This window comes from Sinocyclocheilus grahami, unplaced genomic scaffold (genome assembly GCF_001515645.1).
Source record: "Sinocyclocheilus grahami isolate Dianchi unplaced genomic scaffold, SAMN03320097.WGS_v1.1 scaffold176.1, whole genome shotgun sequence".
NCBI lineage: Eukaryota > Metazoa > Chordata > Actinopteri > Cypriniformes > Cyprinidae > Sinocyclocheilus > Sinocyclocheilus grahami.
In genome coordinates, this window is record NW_015505355.1 from 736,722 (window position 1) to 758,108 (window position 21,387).

Here is a 21,387-nt window from a genome sequence, read left to right on the forward strand (position 1 = left end):
TGGATACAGCACAACACATACTCTAACAAAGCAACCGTGCCTTCATTTAGGACATTTGTATATTGATTTCTCAATCAGACTGACAGTATAGAGCCACAGCGTATGACATTATTAATGTTTGCCACTAGTGCAGTCAAACGATTAATCGCGATTAATCGCATCCAAAATAAAAGTTTTTGTTTACATAATATATGTGTGTGTACTGTGTATATTTATTATGTATATAAAAAAAGCACACACATACAGTATATATATTGAAAATATTTACATGTATATATTTATATTCATTTAATTTATATTATATATAAATACATATACATTATATAAACATGACATTTTTCTTAAATATAGAATACACATGCATGTGTTTGTATTTATATAAACATAATAAATATACACAACATTTTTTATGCAAAACGTTTATTTTGGATGCGATTAATCGTTTGACAGCACTAATAAGGACCAATTCTCACTATTAACTAGATGCTTATTAGCATGCATATGACTAGCATATAGGCTGTTTATTAGTACTTGTAAAGCACATATTAATGCCTTATTCTGCATGACCATATCTTAGATCCCTTAATCCACCCCATACCCAAACTTAACAACTACTTTACTAACTGATAATAAGGAGCCAATTAGGAGTTTATTAGGTGTATTATGCTATATTGAGAATTGGTCCCAAAATTTTACCCATCTTTTATACTGAAATTATGAAAATATCAAAATGATGAATATGATCTTTTGTGAGTGTTGTAAACAAATGTTCAAATCAGATTCTGACTCATTCTTCAGATTTTGGAAATGACTCTTTGAAACAAAGGAAATAGGTTCTCAGGAAATAAATGAGTGAATGAATGAACTTACAAACAGCTCTATTGTTTCTTTTCTAGATAGCTGTCTGATTACATAACATCCATTATATGTAATGTGTTCCTTCAAACACTAGCTATGTTTCCATCCACCTATTTTTATGCGCATTATCACATAAAAAAAAGCTGGATGGAAACGCCAAGATGCGCATAAATTCTAAAAATGACACAACTGAGTAGGATAAACTTTTTATCTGATAAGAACATTTTTTGCATAAATTACGATGGAATACATTTACAGAATAAATTCCACCATGCGCATTGAAAAAGTCATGTGACTTTGCGCTGAGACGGGATAACTTGACTAACCATCGGACCGATCTCGTTCACAGCATCTATATGTTGTTATGTTTGTTTGCTTCAATGTAATTTGTCTTGGTCAAGTTGCCTACATAATTCCTTAGCGAATCGGATACTTAATCGGTTCAGTCAGAATGTGCAAGAAAACACTTATAGCAGACACCATGAGGCATATTCTGAATTAATCAGAAAACGATCCGAATATTCAGTTTTGGGTGATGGTACTTTAAATCAAATTTACATATTCAAAATGCTTGTGGATGCAAATTTGACTTCAGTCGATAACAGCAACTGTAAGGTGGAAGGTCTTACCCTCTCTTGGCTCTGGTTATAATGGGTGAGGAATTTGGTGCACTCGCTGTAATTAGCCCAGGTTTTGTTGTTATTTGACGCCAGCTCCCAGGTCCCATTGATATCACAGCGCCGGTACGCATGTCCTGTGGATACAGCACAACACATACTCTAACAAAGCAACCGTGCCTTCATTTAGGACATTTGTATATTGATTTCTCAATCAGACTGACAGTATAGAGCCACAGCGTATGACATTATTAATGTTTGCCACTAGTGCAGTCAAACGATTAATCGCGATTAATCGCATCCAAAATAAAAGTTTTTGTTTACATAATATATGTGTGTGTACTGTGTATATTTATTATGTATATAAAAAAAGCACACACATACAGTATATATATTGAAAATATTTACATGTATATATTTATATTCATTTAATTTATATTATATATAAATACATATACATTATATAAACATGACATTTTTCTTAAATATAGAATACACATGCATGTGTTTGTATTTATATAAACATAATAAATATACACAACATTTTTTATGCAAAACGTTTATTTTGGATGCGATTAATCGTTTGACAGCACTAATAAGGACCAATTCTCACTATTAACTAGATGCTTATTAGCATGCATATGACTAGCATATAGGCTGTTTATTAGTACTTGTAAAGCACATATTAATGCCTTATTCTGCATGACCATATCTTAGATCCCTTAATCCACCCCATACCCAAACTTAACAACTACTTTACTAACTGATAATAAGCAGCCAATTAGGAGTTTATTAGGTGTATTATGCTATATTGAGAATTGGTCCCAAAATTTTACCCATCTTTTATACTGAAATTATGAAAATATCAAAATGATGAATATGATCTTTTGTGAGTGTTGTAAACAAATGTTCAAATCAGATTCTGACTCATTCTTCAGATTTTGGAAATGACTCTTTGAAACAAAGGAAATAGGTTCTCAGGAAATAAATGAGTGAATGAATGAACTTACAAACAGCTCTATTGTTTCTTTTCTAGATAGCTGTCTGATTACATAACATCCATTATATGTAATGTGTTCCTTCAAACACTAGCTATGTTTCCATCCACCTATTTTTATGCGCATTATCACATAAAAAAAAGCTGGATGGAAACGCCAAGATGCGCATAAATTCTAAAAATGACACAACTGAGTAGGATAAACTTTTTATCTGATAAGAACATTTTTTGCATAAATTACGATGGAATACATTTACAGAATAAATTCCACCATGCGCATTGAAAAAGTCATGTGACTTTGCGCTGAGACGGGATAACTTGACTAACCATCGGACCGATCTCGTTCACAGCATCTATATGTTGTTTTGGTCGTTCTGAAATGCCTGAGGAAAGTCTGTCATCAATATATTTCTGTATAATTTCTGACTTACATGACTGCGTTCCCAAACAGCAGGCATCCACCTCTAAAAGCAATGACTGCATTTATTGTGTTACGTCTGCTCTCTCTGAAGCGCAAGTAATTTATTACATTTGAAAAGTATTATATTCAGTGCACTCTAAAAAATGCTGGGTTAAATATAACTCAGCGCTGGGTTAAAAAGGGACAAACCCAGCTATTGGGTTGTTTTGACCCAGCGGTTGGGTTGTTTTGACCTAGCTATTGGGTTGTTTTGACCCAGCGGTTGGGTTGTTTTGACCCAGCTGTTGGGTTGTTTTGAACCCAACCACTGTGTCAAAACAACCCAATAGCTGGGTTTGTCCCTTTTTAACCCAGCGCTGGGTTATATTTAACCCAGCATTTTTTAGAGTGTGGCTTTTCCTAATTTTCTTAGATATGTTTAGTGCCAGTTTATCAGGAAGTGGCGATTTTGTTCTCTTTGACTCGTTGGATGGAAACGGTGCTTTATTCGCAAATGTTTTATGCGATATTACAGTTTTGAGCACAAGTTAGATTTGCATCTTTGGATGGAAACATAGCTACTGATTACTGCTGTAGAATAGCACCACCCTACTCAGTTACAATTTGTAAAGCTACAGTAGCACTGTTTGTATCTACCCAGGCTAATTGGAAATATGTGCCTCTACCTACATTTCTGCAAAGCTCAAAAACATACCTCTATGTACGAATTGTTGTAGTTTCCAGTTGAAATGAACACTGGAGGCAGTAAAACTCCAACAACTTTTATTTCTTTTCACACAAGAATTTCGAATAAGAAAGCCTAATTTTCGCACAATTCCTTGCACAATATTATGTTATGACTTCAAAACAATTTTAACATGCTGTGAGATTTGAAAATGGATAGTTTTGAAAGTTAGCATCACCTCTGTATCTCACGTGATACAGCGTGGCACTTGTGCAGTCAAACGCTTCGAACCCTGTTAAATGACGGTTCGACAAAACAGTTAAAATGTGCATATAAGGAATTAAAATGGCAGGGTTGCATCAACAGAATACATGCCTGTACCAATGCAATAAATATGTGGCCACGGTCACGTATTGAATGCGCGTTTTAGCGCCACCCACTGGACATTTAAATTTGAATCTGCTGCAAAACATGCAGTAAGGTATGTAGCATCTGTGTTGCAGAAATGTCGCCTCAAGCACGTATTTGCAATGAACCTGGGTTGGTTTGTATTGTTTTCTCCCTTGGATTATTTGCTCATGGTTACATGTCACTTTGGAATCTGCTAAATGAATAAATGTAAATGTAATGAAGTTAGGAACAGCACTGCTAGTTCTCAGTTCACTGTCCAGGTCCACAATACATCTGCATTATGAAAACACACCCTGTTTTTGTTATGAATACAAGTCAAGCATGTAATAATGTATGGAAATATTCCAAAATGTTTGTCTGAAAGACGATACAAGAATTTGGAGCGCCAACAATGATATACTGAGGAGAAAAGCACAAATTTTGGAGGTGGCAGCTTCCAAATATGTGCATGCTGGAGGTTGTCCATTATTGTCAAGGGAGCACCGTGTGCATTAGACACGTACCAGTTAGCCACAGGTCAGCGGCTGCAAGCTCACCTTTGTGGTTGAAGTCATATATGTACTCCGGGCAGGTAGTGGACACCATCCTTCCAGGCAGTCCCTCAGGCCAGCAAACGAAGCCATCCCACTCCGGCATGCAGTAACCCTCTATAACACAAAGCAGGATTAACATTTAGATAGAGCGAACTCCACCACTCCAGAACCTGCACCACCCACCCACTCCAGCAAAACATGAATACCCTCCTCCACTAAGTGGCTTCTCTGGCACTTGGACACATTTAGCTGAGTGACAGTGCTACAATCTCTACTGGTCTATCAGCTCGATATACTCAGACAGAACAGAAAGTGTCAATCACTGTAACAATGCATAGCTTTCAAAGCACTGTTATCTTGTGTGCCCTTTACATGCATGTTTCTATTGTAGTTGAAAGCCAACAATGAAACAGCATTCATAACCGATTTTGTTTCAGTAATCTGATGTGAAACAGGAAAAAAAAAATTCATTGAGAATTAACTGGATCATGAAAAGCAGTCCAGTACAAGAACAAACCCTGGGTTAAAAGGTATTTTTTAAAAATTTTTTACTGGAAAGTTGATACAGTTATAACATTTTATGCTAAAAGTTCATAAGGACATATTTTTATGACATTTTTAATTGTGCACAAACACAAACAAAAAGGGTTTTGTGTTGACTTTAAAGACACAGCTTCAACAAAAGCCCATTTTGTGTAGTCTCAAATTTTATACTCTATTTCCACCTGGTATAAAGATGCATTTTCAATGATTCAATCACAAGTCAAGATGCACACTGTTTCCACCTTGCATTTCAAATGCATCTCTTGTGACCACTTCTGTTTGTATCCTTGAGACACACAGTTTAATTTAATCAGACCTGTCATTACTTTTTCAAGTATGGAGAGTGTGGCACACAAATACTGTTGACTGAACAAACCCATGTTACATGGATCAAAAGTGCCACCTACTGTCAGAGAGTGAATTTGCATTTTTATTCATCCAGTCTGTTGATTTTGTTGCCGTCAGTGTTATAAACCACAGTCCTAAACCCCTGCCTGGATCGACATTTCATTCTGTAACGTCTAAATGCAGTTTTGATTTATATGCTGTTTAATACTTTATGATCGTGTTATTTTACACATGCATATGCTTACACACAGTATCGGAAGGCTTGTGTCTGCTGCTTCTTCACTGTGTTTTGATCAAGAGACACTCATTAATAGTGTAATATTCATTAATAGCGTAATATTCAATTCATGCGTAATAGCGCCTCCTACTCTACACCAGTGAAAACACGGAAAGTCCGAAAAAAAAGTTAAATGCGCTTCCAACGCATTCAGAAACCAAAATGCTTTAGACCCCATTTACACCTGTATTTAGCATTGTCCAATAATACTTTGTTTAGATGTGAAGATGCCGGCTAATCATAGCAGTGGGTCTTTACATTGAAGTTTTAAAAGAGATCCATCAATTTAAACAGTGTTCAAATCTGAGGACTAAAATCAGGGTAGAAAATGCCATTTATTTCTATGATGGCAGTTTTTGATGTGCAGTGCACGCATTATAAGTGCTCCTCAAGAAACATTATAAAAATGCAGCCCATGAACCTTTTAAATATCTTGTTTCACTCAGAAATATGACAAATTAAAAGTAAAAGAAAAAGCCTACAGTTCTGTGTGGGACAACTAATACAATACTAACGACAACACATTGCAAACATTTATCGTAACTTTTTTTCTTTGTTTCATGACATGCTATAACTTGCTATAACAGCAAAAGCACAAAGCCGATTTTATTCCTGCACTAGAAACAATGGTTCATGTCTTTCAACTCTCTGAAAATGAAACCGTGTAGGAACAAAAGAATGAAGCTAAGATTTAGACCACCTACATTATTTCAAATTCTGTTAGTGTGAAAAATGGCCACTTTTGATAAAAAAAGTCTAAAGATCTGGAAATACATTAATGACAATATACAGTATCTCAAAGTTTTGAATGAGTCTGAATAAGGGTCTCAATGATTCACGCTAACACATTTATATGCACTTCTAAATGCTTTTCGATATTAGCTGTTCTTTTGTGCGCATGCAGAAAAATGGTCAGGGTTCTGTCCTGGCAGTCCTGTCCTTATTGACTTTACGTGTCAGCGTTTGTTTTATGTATGAGCACATGGCTTTGTGTTGCCCATGTGCTCCTCTTGTCTGGCCTCCTTGTTTCCCTTTACCATGCCCATTTGTTCAGTACTTATCTAGTCCTCATTTGGTTAATTTTCACCTGTTCCTTGTGTGATTTCCTTCCTATACATTATTTTCCTGATTGTTTAGTGCCACACATTTTGTGTTGCATCCTTTGCGTCCCTTGCCGTACTCTTTTGCTTTTTAGTTGTCTTGCCTTGCCCAGTTATTGTGATCTGTTGCTGTTTGTGTTCTAGCCATCAACTCAGTTAGGCCAGTGGATTCTGCCAGCTTGTTTATCCCAGCCTTTGGACTGTCCCACCAGGCTCTGACCCCTGGATTTGTCTGTATGGATTGGCTGCTTATTTACGACCCCTGTCTGTCATCGACAAGTCCTGCTTCAGTGCCTAAAGTTTCCTCACAACCTGACTTTCAACCGCTCTGCCTGCCTGATTATCGAGCTGTCTGATGTCAACAGTTCGCTGTCTGGACTTATCACCTGGTTTCGATTCTCATTTGGCTCTCACTCTCTTACAGTTATTTCTTTTAGGACAACTTTCCAAATAGTTCAGCATAGTAATGGGTATGACAATATTAATGCATTTGATCTAGGCAGAATAGATTTGTTATGCATGCTACTGCTGCAGTTGATTATTGCTGTTGCAGAGTAAGTTTTGAGACTTGCTACTGCCAATACATCCACATACATGCTCGTGTGAGCATGTAATACATTAAATAACCTGTAGCACATCTAGACAGGTGGAGCTGGGGGAGGTGGAGGTATTCTAATACAGAAAACACAGAATCAAACCATTTAACTGTTCAGTAGCAATCTCACTGCATGCAGATGCAACTATGGATGTAAACGTGCAGAAAATATCCAATAAAATGTCTGGATACTTGACGAAAGTTTCCAAATTTTTCCTAAAGTTTCTACAAATTCCTGGCAATTTTCCAGAAATGTACTAGAAATCTTCCCCTTTGCAACCCTAGATGCAACAGACACCCATCAGCTCGTGCCATGTAGTAAATTATGTGATAGCTATCAGATTAAATGTAAAAGACAGACAGTCTGTGCAATCTAGAGTTTCATGACTGTTCTAGATAATACAAGGACTTGCTACAGGCAATACATACACAGACACATTTTTGTGAGCATTTAATACATACTGCTGCTGCACAGATAACTTACATGAAATCATCCTTAGCACATCTAAACAGGTGGAGCTGAGGGAGGTGGAGGGATTCTGATACAGAAAACATTGAATCAAAACATTTAATTGCTGAGCAGGAAGCTCATTGGCTGCAGATGCAACAAAACCCAATCAGCTAGTGCCATGTAGTAAATGATGTTACAGTTATCAGATAGCATGTAAAGCACCTATCAGCCTGCTCCATCTGGAGTTGGGGGAGGAGGAGGGTTTCTGATAGTGTGCTGCAAGACTTGCTTATGGCAAACACCAAACCAAACAATTTAACTGTTGTTCATCAGGCTCACTGCCTACAGACGCAACAGAGACCAATTAGCGTGTGCCATGTAGTAAATGACAGCTAGTAGGTTCTAGAGAATGTAAAGGATCACCCTGCACTATCTAGAGTTTAATGACTGAACTACATAGTTCTATCATGACAGCAGTGATGGATGTGAACATTTTTAATGTATCTGGTTGTGGAGGAATAGATCTGCAATTCACGCTGGTGCTATTATTAAAAGTACAGAGACTTGCCAATACATACACAGACAAGCTGCTGGTGCTCAAACAGCATACATGAAATGACCCCCCAACAAAGCAGGAAAGAAAATAAAATGAAAAATACAAGCCAATATGCATACATGCTGCTCTGAATATATAAAACAAGCTGCTGCATTAATAGACATGCATATATCCCCACACATGGCACAGCAGTAAACAGGACAGGACAGGATAATATAGCCCTCCAAATCAAGCAGATCTACTGCCAAAACATATGTACAGACACTGCTCCGACAAGTAATGAGAACGGCGTAAACACTAGCTATGTGTGATTCACAGTATGGTTTAATGCTGTGAAAAAAAAAGGTACAAATCTGTTTTTGGGTGAACTATCCCTTTAAGGACCTTACAGCCTGCGCCATCTAGAGTTTCATGACAGAACTAGATATTTATACTAAGTAAAGTTGAGAATTATCTCACTCTTGGGTCCTCTCTCCCCAAAGAAATGCCTTTTTGTTTTTTTTCCACATTTTCTTGGCAACGCTAGTATTTCTGGCTTTGCTTTCAGTCGCTGTTATTGAAACCAGCTGCCCCCAACTTGCCACAAATAACTAGTTAAGGATAAATCTCGCCGTATGGCTTTACTGCAGATTCATTATTTTCCTATGCCTGTAATTAAAGACTTTCAGAGGGAAAATCAAAGCATATGATGGAGCACATTTCATATGCCTGGAGACCAGCTTGTCAATATTTCGCGAATGTAATTAAAGGAGAGTTCCAGACAAATAGGCCTGTTTTGCAGGACGCTTGTCCAAATGTGGTGCCATGTGTGTTTCACATTTCCAAAATAACAATAGCCAAATGTCAAAGTTTTTGTCTTATATATAGAGCATTAAGCCGCAGACCGCCTCCGATAGCCCAGTGGTTTCAGATATAACTTATCACAGAAACATCACATATATAATTTCCCAAAATCCAAGGTTATGAGGAAGCTATCATCGTATCTGATGAGGCTGTGGCTATTGATGATGTCATTTGGGGTTTCTGAATACAATTTATCTTCTCGCCCCCTTCTCGCATGAGATTCGGGCCTGGCCCGAATTGTGCCGGCATTTTGATATATGAAAGCTTTTATAGCAATCGGGTGGTGTTATTTTACACCCAACCGCAAAGCTTGAGCATCAGGCTATTTTCACACACAGGCCAGAGAGTCTCAGGGCTTGTGGAAGCCACATCCCTGCACTGTGCGACCCAGGCTGAAACCTCAGTGTCTCTCTCAATAAGAACCTTGTTCATGCCCCGCCATGGAGACTTGGTCTTAACCGAAGCACAAACGTGCAATAATAACAAATAAGAGCTGTGCAGTGCAGCGAGCTCTGAGTCCAGGCCTTGACTTGAGGTTGGGCTCTGCCACCTCCAGCCTGCACTAGAATAGATAAACCGACTCAGCTAACTATTTGCTGCGCAAACAATCTCAGATACGCACAACGATGCGATGGTCTAATAATAGTTGGCTCGAAGGTTAGTGGAGAATGCCACATGAATTGCACATAAAACATCAAGGGTGGTCTCACAAAGACATGGTCAGGGGCGAGGAAAAGCCATTGCTGAATCAATCCTCGTGTCGAGTGATGTAGCGGGCAGCCGTTTCCCTTTGATGATGAATTCTTGAAAATAGACTTGTTTTTACTTCTACTCCTGTAGGAAATCTCCTTAATGTGCTATGACATGCATTTATTGTAGCTACTTGTGCCAGAAATGTCTTTGGCAATTCCTCACAAAAGCAAGAGAACACTGAGCATTGCTGCGATGGCGGTGACAGTGACGAGTGCTTAGTGCCTCATTTGAGAAAAAATGGGAAGGGAAATTCAATTTGTCTGTTCTCCATGCTAAATGCTATTACAATCCCAGATGCTACAATAATTTATAACACTGTTGAGATGATAAAACTCACGCAATGATATGACCTGCTTTAAAAGACCTTAGTAACACTTTAGTATAGGGACCAATTCTCACTATTAACTAGTTGCTTATTATCATGCCTATTATTAATATATTGGCTGTTTATTATTACTTATAAAGCACATACACATATTCTGCATGATCATATACTACATCCCTAATCCTACCCAATAACTAAATATAACAACTACCTTACTAACTATTAATATGCAGCAAATTAGGAGTTTATTGAGGCAACAGTCGTAATTAATGGTTTGTTAATAGCGAGAACTGAACCTTAAAGTGTGACCGGAAAATGCAGATTTTCAGAACAGAATTAAATGCACATAAAAATGATCATAGTAAACAGGGATGTCTAAAATGATGCAAAGGAAAAATCTTTTAAAAATCTAGGTTGAAAACTAAATTGGTCTCATACATTTTTGGAAAATTTTCCATGCCCTTGAAAAATGTCAAATGGTGTAACCATAAATTAATAAAGTTTTCCTCACACCTTGCATGTAAAAATGCATAAATCCTAATTATTTTTAAATTAGCTTTTTTTTTTTTTTTTGGTAGTTACACCACTTTTAAATTACACACCACTTTTAATTACACAACAAATATCAATAATTATCAAAATATGTTGAAATTTTGATATGATTTTTCTGTGACATCATGCCAAAACATGCCACTGCTATCATGTTTTTCATGCATGTAAATGGTTCATTTGATAGAGCTCTTCTGAACTTTCCCTCAAGAACCACTGGAGTAAGTCAAAGGGCCCTATCATACACCTGGCGCAATGCGGCGCCAGGCGCGACGCAATTTTTTTTCGCTAGTTTCAGCTCGACGCAGTTGTCATTTTCGCGTCCTGCGTCACATTGTTTAAATAGCAAATGCATTTGCGCCCATTTGGGCATGCTGGTCTGAAAACGAGGTGTGTTCAGGCGCATTGTTGGCACGTTGCTATTTTGAGGCAATTGAAATAGACTGCGCCATTGACCAACTAAAACCTGGTCTAAAGTCAATGGCGCAGTATTGTCTTTTTGTTATTTAAAGAGCGCGTTAGTATAGGCGGGTCCACAATGTGCGTACACTCTGCTTATTTACACACACAGCAGCACACAAACATGCCAAAATATAAAAAATTAAAAGATTGCAATGTAAAAGATTATTATTGTGTAGGCTACATAAATATAAAAATGTCTACATGTCATAATGGATAGTCATTGGATGTATCAGAATTAAGCTACATATTTGCTCGCGCACAAGCATCTACGTTTCCTCTCTGGAGAAGCATTCAGTCTTTGCGCTTTCAAATTCTGCCGTGTAAATAGCGAATCCGCCATGGCGCGAGCGCAACTGGCTCTTAAAGGGAATGGGAGATGAGACTATGATTGGTTTATTGCATGTTATGCCCAAAACACACCCATGACTCATTAAGAGAATAGGAACAACCCTTTTAAACTATGCGCCGGGTGCGGCATTAAACTAATCATTAAACTAGCAAAAGTGGCGCACAAGCATCTACGTTTCCTCTCTGGAGAAGCATTCAGTCTTTGCGCTTTCAAATTCTGCCGTGTAAATAGCGAATCCGCCATGGCGTGAGCGCAACTGGCTCTTAAAGGGAATGGGAGATGAGACTATGATTGGTTTATTGCATGTTATGCCCAAAACACACCCATGACTCATTAAGAGAATAGGAACAACCCTTTTAAACTATGCGCCGGGTGCGGCATTAAACTAATCATTAAACTAGCAAAAGTGGATTCGGACATGCCTTAAGTGTACCTGCGACTTGTGCTTTAAACTATGCGCTTAGATCATTAAAATAGGGCCCAAATACTTTATTTAATATTTGCAATTAATTTAAAAAAAACATACTTTTGCTATCCAGTTTTAGGTTTTTCACTCAACCTCAACAAAACAAGTGTAATATAATTCTCTGGACTTGCTAGGTCAATATTTATCAAAATGTTGAACATCCAATTATTTGGATGGCTCTAACAGGTCTTTTAAAATAAATATGGGTGTGACCAAGTTTACCCAGATGCCTATAATTCTTAAATTGTTAAATAATGCATAGTATCTTTTTAAACATTATAAAATAACTCTGACAATTGCTGCTTGCTACTTCTTTCTTTCATTTTTTAAAATAAATGAATCGATCCAGATACAAAAAAGCGAAAAGTGTGACATAATTGACGCAAATACAAAATGCATTGCAACCATTAGCAGTCACATCTGGTCTCAGCACTCCAGAAACAGCAAAAAGACATCATGCACTCTCTGTCTCAGAGGTTACACGCTTAGCCTAATTTCAAAAGACGTTCTATGATCAGAAAGACGTGTGCATCCTTCCAAAAGGGGTCAGAAAACAGCCACCAGAAAGAGCGCAGAGTCATCAGGTAAACCGGTCAGATCTGACTCACCCACCCAACACAGGGCCGAGAGCAAAGACCAGATCACAGGAAATCTCACCCAAGATCCCACACAAATAACATCACTTCACATTATTGGGATGCTTGGAACAGATTTGATAAAACATAATTTTCCTTTTTTTCATGTTGATTTTTGAATGTATTTGTAGTATTCTGAAGATGGCCATGGTGACAATAACAACAACAGCAATAACCATTTACTATTTAAAACTGCACTTCACAAATACATAAATTACATAAAAATGTTGTTTATTTTCTTTTCTTTTTCATTCGCAGTTATTCATTCATTCATTCATTCTTAACTTCTCTTCTGCTTCCTTCTTTTGTATTCTCTAACTGAATCTTCAATGTCATAAGAAATTTGTATATTCTATATCTATATACATTATATATGGTTAACTGTACATATACAGTGGTGTGAAAAAGTGTTGGCCCCCCCTACTGGTTTTTGAAATTTTTTGCATATTTGTCACACTTAAAAGATTCAGATCATCAAACAAATTTTAATATTACACAAAGATAATGCAAGTATATACAAAATGCAGTTTTTAAATGATTATTTATATTATTAATATCTCACATGTATTGAAAGGACGCGGAACATCTTTGCACTATATATTCGGTTTCTTCATAGGTTTATTTTTGAATTTGGAGTGTTTCCTTTTTTCCTTTTGTTGTCTTTCTTCTGTCATGTTTTATCTCTTTGTTTTAATATATATATATATATATATATATATATATATATATATATCATGATTTAAAATGTGATATATGTTATTACTTTACTGCATGAAACGTACAGGAATGTGGATTTGAACAATGGGTCTGAACACAGTTATTGAACATCCTGAACAAACAAAAGGATTTGTAAGAAAATATGTAAAAAAAACAAAAAAAACAATATGCATTAATTTTTATCAATCCAAATGAATCCAAGATTTCAGATTCTACAAGTTTTGTTTATATGAACCCTAAATTTGCAACCTGATTCACATATTTGTTTACTGCATTACATGTATTGCAAACAAAACTTGATCATATAATAAAATGATCATATGATATTTTACTCCTTCAGTCATGCACCTCTGAGATGTTCAATCACTTCAGTAGAGACTGTCCTCAAGTATACTATTTTATAATCTCTAATGGAGTTTGAGACCTTGTTAAAAAAACTGGGATTCGAATCTAATGGACATAAACAGAATATTTTAGATTTTTGAAGAATATAAAACACAGAATTGTTATGACGTAATATAAGAGCTATTTAAGACATTAAATATTTGAAAATGAGCAAAATCGCAAACGCTTGATTTTTCAAGCCCCAACTTTAAAAATGCAATACATGCTAGTGGTCTCAAACTTCTGGACCCGACTGTGCATTATAATTATTCCTGTCTGTTATTCATCATTTCATATTTCTGAACGAATCTGCAAACCAAAGTAAATGAGACATTGGAAATGTGTGTAAAGGCACAGCTGTCCATCTTGGCAGTGACACGAAAGAGATGTCGGGAGGCATTAGGTGTGACAGAGCTCAGACGAGCTAACATTAACTGCGTCTGAATGAGACGTCATTTGAGTGCCAGATCTCTGCTCAACATCAGCATCCAGCTGCATTCAGACCTGTGGCTGCTAATAGGAGATATAGGAGCATCTACTGTGTCATAAAGCCCTCTGCTGCTGGATTAACTCAAGACTAAGTTCTGTTGAGAACAACTCAGCACTGAGCTGGACTGCCGTTACTGCATAAACACAGTCATGGCCAAATCAATCTTCACTTCCATTTCTTTTGCATTGAAATAAACCAGCTACTAATATATGTGCGAATTTAAACCAGGTTCTCACATTTTTGACTAATGGATTTCCATGACTGTCGAATCAGCCGTGAATACTGGATAAGTAGCAGTGTTGAGTGCAATGCATTCCAGTAATTTCATTACTTTTCCCTTGAAAACGTAAAGTAAGGTATTACTTTTTATTATTCGGTAATTTAATCAGTTACTTCTGATGTAATTGCATTAAATACTATACAATTTGTATATAAAACAATAATGGATTTAACATCAAAATATAATCAAAATCTAATGTTAATGTTTGTTTTTAAGTAACTTTTGCCCATTAAATATTTTGGGCTGCGTTTCTCAAAAGCATCGTAAGCTTAAATACATTGTAGACTCATTGAAACCAATGGAGCTACGATCAACTTAAGCTTACGATGCTTTTGGGAAACGCAGCCCTGGTCAGTTCAATTAAGTATTTATGCAATTTATATTATTTATTTGAAAGAATTAAAAGAGCAGTTTCACGTCAATCCTTCTATTGTCAAAGTTGATATGGGATTTAGAACGTAACTGGTAATAAGTAATGCAATACTTTTTAGAGAATGTAATTAGTAATCGAATTACACTGTTGAACATGTAATTAGTAACTAGTAATTATTACTTTTTTGAGTAACTTGAGTCAACCTGAGTCAAGTAGTTTTAGAGAGAGAGATTACACACAAAAATAAGCAATATCCAGCTGATGATGAAATGTTTTAGCAAAATGTTCGGTAACACTTTATTCTAAGGACCAATTCTCATTACTAACAAGTTGTTTATTAGCATATTGGCTGTTTATTAGTACATATAAAGCACATATTAATGCTTTATTTTGCATGACCATATTCCAGATCCCTTAATCCTACACCATACCTAAGCTTAACATCTACCTTACTAACTATTAATAAGCAGCAAATTTATATTGATGCAAACGTTGTAGTTAGTTAATAGTGAGAATTGGATCTTAAAACAAGTGTTGACCAAATGTTTTATAGAAATTATTTTTGAATAACTTTTTAAAATCCATTTTGGTAACACTTTGCAATAAGGTCTCATTTGTAATTATTAGCAACTCTCTTTAACTATCATTAACTCACAATGAACAATATGTTTTTACAGCATTTATTAATCTTTGTTAATGTTAGTTATTAAAAATGCTCATGTCAGTTCTCTGTGCATTAACTAACATTAACAGATACAATTTTTGATCTTAAAAATGTATTAACAAATGCTGATTTGAACATTAACTAAGAATAATAAATGCTGTAGGTTTTATTCATGTTAACTACTACAGTTAAATAATGTTAAGAAATGAAACTGTAAACAGTAAACATGATTCATTAGTAAATTAGTGATTTACTTTTATTTGTAATTTTTTTCATTATTATTTAAAGGGGTTATATGATGCTTTTTTTTTTTAATATAAATGTCTCTTCAAGCTGATATGCGATGGGAAAAAGAAAGTCCTGCAGTCTGCAGCATGTCCTCATACCATCTGCTCACAATAATTTAATCTGTCTAGAACAAACCCAAAAGCCTAAAAATAAAATAATGGCTAGCAAAATAAAAATTGAAATCATAAGCATATGTTAAACCATTTGATATAAATATGAAAAACGTGAAATGCAGAAGGCGATACTCTAATTAGAATTTGAAATCCTTAAACACGCATAATTATTTTAAGCACAGGATGCCTTGCAAATGTCTTGGAAAAGTACTCGTTCTGTGTGACTAATGTGCTGCAGCTTATGTCATGTTTCATTACGGCTTGAATTGAAAACTCAAACACATATTCCCATTGTGTGAGAAACCGACTATTGAGAGTCTGACATCTAGATTCTTCAGCATTCGCTCCAGTTCGGACATAAACATGTTTCATGCTGCGAGACAGAAGTGACTTAACACAAGTAAAATAAGCCTGTGATGAGAAGAAAATAATAATACAGCAGTCTGGCTAAGACAATAGGCCGCCAAAACGGTTATTTAAAATGCGTATGAGACGGGGCACCGGGGAATGAAGTGACCACAGTGAAAGGAAACTGAGGTTACCATAAAAAAGAAAGCCTTTCACACACTCTATTCCCAGATCTCTATTTAGCGTGGCAAATCACCCAAAAGGGATTACACACAACTGCGCTATGCTATTTTCCAGGAAAACTTGTGGCTACATTTAGCAGCTCTTTTCTGATGTTGCAATGCCAACATATCTTTCAGACACCACGACATTAGGTCATTAAGCAAGGCTAAGACACAGAAAACTTTGATTCAGTTATTTGTTTATATCATCACTGGTAACACTTTATTATCATTTTCATTTATAAATCATTAACAAACATTGTATAATATATTTGAACTTATTGAACATTACATAAAGAAGCAAGAATATAAATGCTCTTAACTAATCATGCTCTACTCAAATGTTTGTACAGTGGTACAAAAGTACAGTTCCTGTAAAGGTATTAAATCATTAACGGTAAAGGTTTATAAACGATGAATAGATTTGACTAGATTGGGGACTGCAAAAGCATGAACAAATAATTAATAAATGATTTGTAAAGATACGCTAGAAAAAATGCAAATATGTCAACTTTACAGACTCTGGTTATGAGATAATGAATCATATTTTGATTTGATATTTGATTTGTAAAGTTTACCACAGCACATCAGCATAAACAGTGTTTAAAATTGACAAGATTTTCACAACAAAAGGTGCATTAGATGATATATAAATAATTTGAATAAGTTTCAACAACCGGTTTAATGGCATTTTAAAGTGTGCAAATGCACATTAATAAATAAGCTGTTAATTAATGTATAACATCTGTTAAAAAACTGCATTATCATAAATTGACATTTTTATAACATTTTAAGCATTTTAATTTACATGAACGAATGACCTGTTATTCATTATGTTCAATGAGTTCTTTAGTAGACCTTTACAAGCATATTATTTCACAGTTGTAGCTATTTAAATCTGTAAAATCTACATCGTGTTGACGTCACAATGTGTCGGTGTCTATTAAATTATTCATGAGACTGCGTGTGCTTACCCTATGAGAAGACGCTTTGCTTAATTATTCAAAACAACATGTGTTGATTTGCTATGACAGACGCTTCAGACTCTGAGATGATGACACTAACTGAGAGAAACGTTCATGGATCGAAGAAGAGTGTTTGTTTTTTTTTTTGTAATAAGAGTTCGGCACAATTCACTTGGTGAGCATAACCGTTTTTACAGCTCTGTGACACAACCCGTCAAAAGGCTTATATAAACGCCACAGAATAAGCCTTAAAAGTTCTCAGAGGTGCAACAGTGCATTCATATATATGTTTTCGATACAGAGTGCAAATAGCTGTGCATTTGTGTTTTTAACTCGATGGGAGCGAAATGAAACTGTCTGAACGCGAAGCTGTGATTGTTGTCTGTCTCCCCTCTTCACCGCTTCGCCCAAACGCCCACTTTTTTACCGTTTTTAAAAACTGTGGTGAGAACTAACCAGTGCTGAAACGGGGGGGGGTTTAATGACCCTTTAAAGCAGGACGCTGACAGACAGCTGCCTATCTTGGTAAACATCTTAAATAACGACGTGTCAGGGCAGTGTAATAGAAACTAATGAATTCTGTTGGCTTTGGCTCTGTCTGATAAAGTGTTGCTCAGAGATCCAATTTAATCAATGCCAGTTCATTTTAGCATCATCCTGACTGCATGTGTCTCGACTGCCGCGTTTATCAAATATGTCAGTTCAGCAATGCTAACCTGACCTGAGAGTGAGTATAAATGCACTCTAGGTAGGGCTCAGTGACAGCAGATATCTATGTTTGTCGCCCTTGAGAGATTCGTAGTCTGTTACTCTCAATTTTGTTTGTTTTAATTTTTTTAATAATAGGACATTTTTGACTTACCAGTGATTTTATGTTTGGATTTGATGGCTCGTTCGCATTTTCGTTTCGCGTTGACCAGAAGATAGATTTGTTCTTCCTTAGTGAGGACATCATCAGCATCAACCTGTACAGACACACAAAATATATAATTGAATATAATTTTTAGTTGATTATCATGGGTATAATTTACCCTTATGTGGGACTATTGGTTAATATTTACCTTAAAACACTCATTGTAAAAATTCATTGACAAATGCTCTGAATAATTACAGTTTATGAACTATCAAAAATAACCTTAATTCTAACTCATATGTTATGTGAGATTATGTAAATTCATTTGAAATTATGTAGGTTAACTAGAATATTTGATAACAATTTACTTAAAGCCACTATGAATAATGTATTTTAAAGGTGTTCATAATGTGTGATGTAATGAATTACATAATTTCATAAATAATTGTAACCGAAGTTAAAAGGTATTAGAATATTTGAAGGTTTGTTTGTCATGTGTTTTAATGCATCATACTTTCTAAAAGTGTCAAAATAAATAGATAAGTATTATAATGTATTATAACTGTGTATAATTCATGAACTCATAAAATGCATTATAAGATTTATAAAAATCAGGAATACATTGTTACAGGGATTATTACTTTTCCCCCAAATTGTGTTAGCACTACACTGAAAAAAATATAAAAAGAAACAGCAAGTAACTTTGAGTTAAATGTGACATTTTAAAGTAGAAAGACTGAAATATTATTATTTTTTTAAGCATAATTTCTGAATGTCTGATTGCAAGAACAATACCACCCTAGAGTCCCGCTACATTCATTAGATTTCTTGCACATAATAAACAATATTAAAGCATTTGTTTACTCATATTTCATTATAGACAGACAGATGTGCTGGGGATATTTGTGGCTGCTTGATGAATAGCTGGGAAGTGTGTCACCATACTCTTTAAATTAATTATAATTTCAATAACTGTCTCACAAACTTCAGAATGATACGGAAAATTCAGTTTGGACCATGATGGATACAGCAGCCCACCAAAACGTATTTGGACACCTAAGCCAAACAAAAATGTATGAATGTCCTCTGATTAGATAACAAAATATCACAGAAGAAAGATAGCACAAGCACATTTTTCAACAATTGATATACTGTTTATCAACATAAAGATAAATGTATTGTGATACTTTGTGGCTGTAAAACGCTAGTGGAAAATGTCAATGTGATAAATTACTGTAAACCTGTTCTTACTCTGCTAGGACTTTTGAGTGAACTTGAGGGCAATTGACTACACACACTCACAAAAAAAATCACAGTCACACAAGTTGATTAAAAGTAATTGCAATTAATTTAAAATTTATAATAAGTTTAAATTATTAGCATCCCCATGACTCTGCACTGTAAAAAATGACAGTGAATTTAACGGTAAAAGACTGTAAAAATACTACAGTAAAAACCTGTTAAATGGTTAACGGTAAATTCCCCTACTGTATACGGTGAAAAACTGTATTGGACATTACATGTATTGGACATAAATTTTACGGTAGTATACAATTTTTGGAAGTGAAAAATACAGTATACTTTACAGTGAATAACCGTAAATTGACATTCCCAGAATTCCCTGCGTTAAATTTCAAATTTTTGTTGAAATAACTATGTTTCTTCTTAGTTTTTTCTTATCAGTTTTGTATGTTAGGGTTGTGTGTTACACCTACCAAGTAAACAAAAAGAACAATGCACAATATCTCTATAGTTTATGCACTTCATATCCCAGTTGGGTTTTGGTAACGGAAAGTGCTATAATATATTCTTATATCCACTCCGTCACAAAAGTGCAAAGTTTGCTTTTAAAAACTTATTACAGATATGGTGATTATTAGAATTATATTAGATCATTTACTGTGGTGTTTCAGCTGAGTAACAGACATGATTCATCCGCACTGAGATGTGATGACTTGAATTTGGCTTATTTTCTCTAAAATGTCTTCTACTGTTACAGTATGCCAGAAATGCCATCATTTCCACACAAGAACAACAGTTTTTCAGTGGGAAACCTGGAATTATCAAAGACACCCCAGCTGGTGGAAAGTGACTTGATGGAAGTTATTGATTTTTGATTTTCAGTGCTGCACTGCAGTAATATTTAGATGTTGACCATCAGAGCTTATAGTAAACTAATGCTACGCTAATGACTCCACACAGTTTTCTTTATGTTTGGTGTCATGTTAGGTAGAGTTTATTCAGTCATGCTAATCCACTGGAACAACAGAAATAAGCGTTCATTGTTAATATGTTTAGTTTTTTCAACTTCTGTATTTTATTTCTTTCTTTAATGCATGATGTGTCACAATAACTGCCAACTCAGAAATATGAGTATACCAAGTGCACTTAAAGGCAGCCTGTCTGTACCACTAAAACGGCCAAAAAATTAAAACAGATTTGCTTGAGGGTGGAGTTTTGTTTCACAGATTTTTGTTTGGATTCCCTAGACACAGACACATGGATTTTGGTCGATCGGTAAAAGTCATTTTCAAGAAATTCATATTTTGTAAACCTTTGGACTGATTAACATATAGCCCCACATGAAACGTGTAGAAAAATATATGTATCGTGGCCACAAATTAAGAATGAATTCCCTCAAAATCATGGCAACGTATATATTTGTTTTAATTAACTCAAAACAAGGGAACAAATGAGTAAAACATGGTTACAATTGACTTAAACGATTAAGCAAATTATAAGTCATGGGAATTTTTAATTTGTAGCCAAAAACTGAAATTAATTAATTAAATTAAAACTTAGAAGCACTATTCATTTTATACCTACAACAATCGTGGATCTTAATTATCAAATGCAAACATATTATGGTAATGCTTCTATAGATGTTAAAATGGATTGTGAATACAGCTTCCAAAGATAAAAAATAATATTGGTAACA

The 21,387-nt window shown here is 35.3% G+C and overlaps 1 protein-coding gene across 1 annotated transcript in view; it reads right to left on the reverse strand.

Moving 5' to 3' along the window:
- The window catches only part of pth1r (parathyroid hormone 1 receptor), an 86,142-nt gene that overhangs the window by 20,523 nt on the left and 44,232 nt on the right, over positions 1-21,387 (reverse strand). Inside the window, exons 2-3 of the mRNA XM_016283751.1 lie at positions 18,459-18,561; positions 4,505-4,615 (exon numbers count right to left, since the gene is read on the reverse strand). Of these exons, the coding sequence (XP_016139237.1) occupies positions 4,505-4,615; positions 18,459-18,561 (214 nt within the window). The remainder of the gene's footprint in view (positions 1-4,504; positions 4,616-18,458; positions 18,562-21,387) is intronic.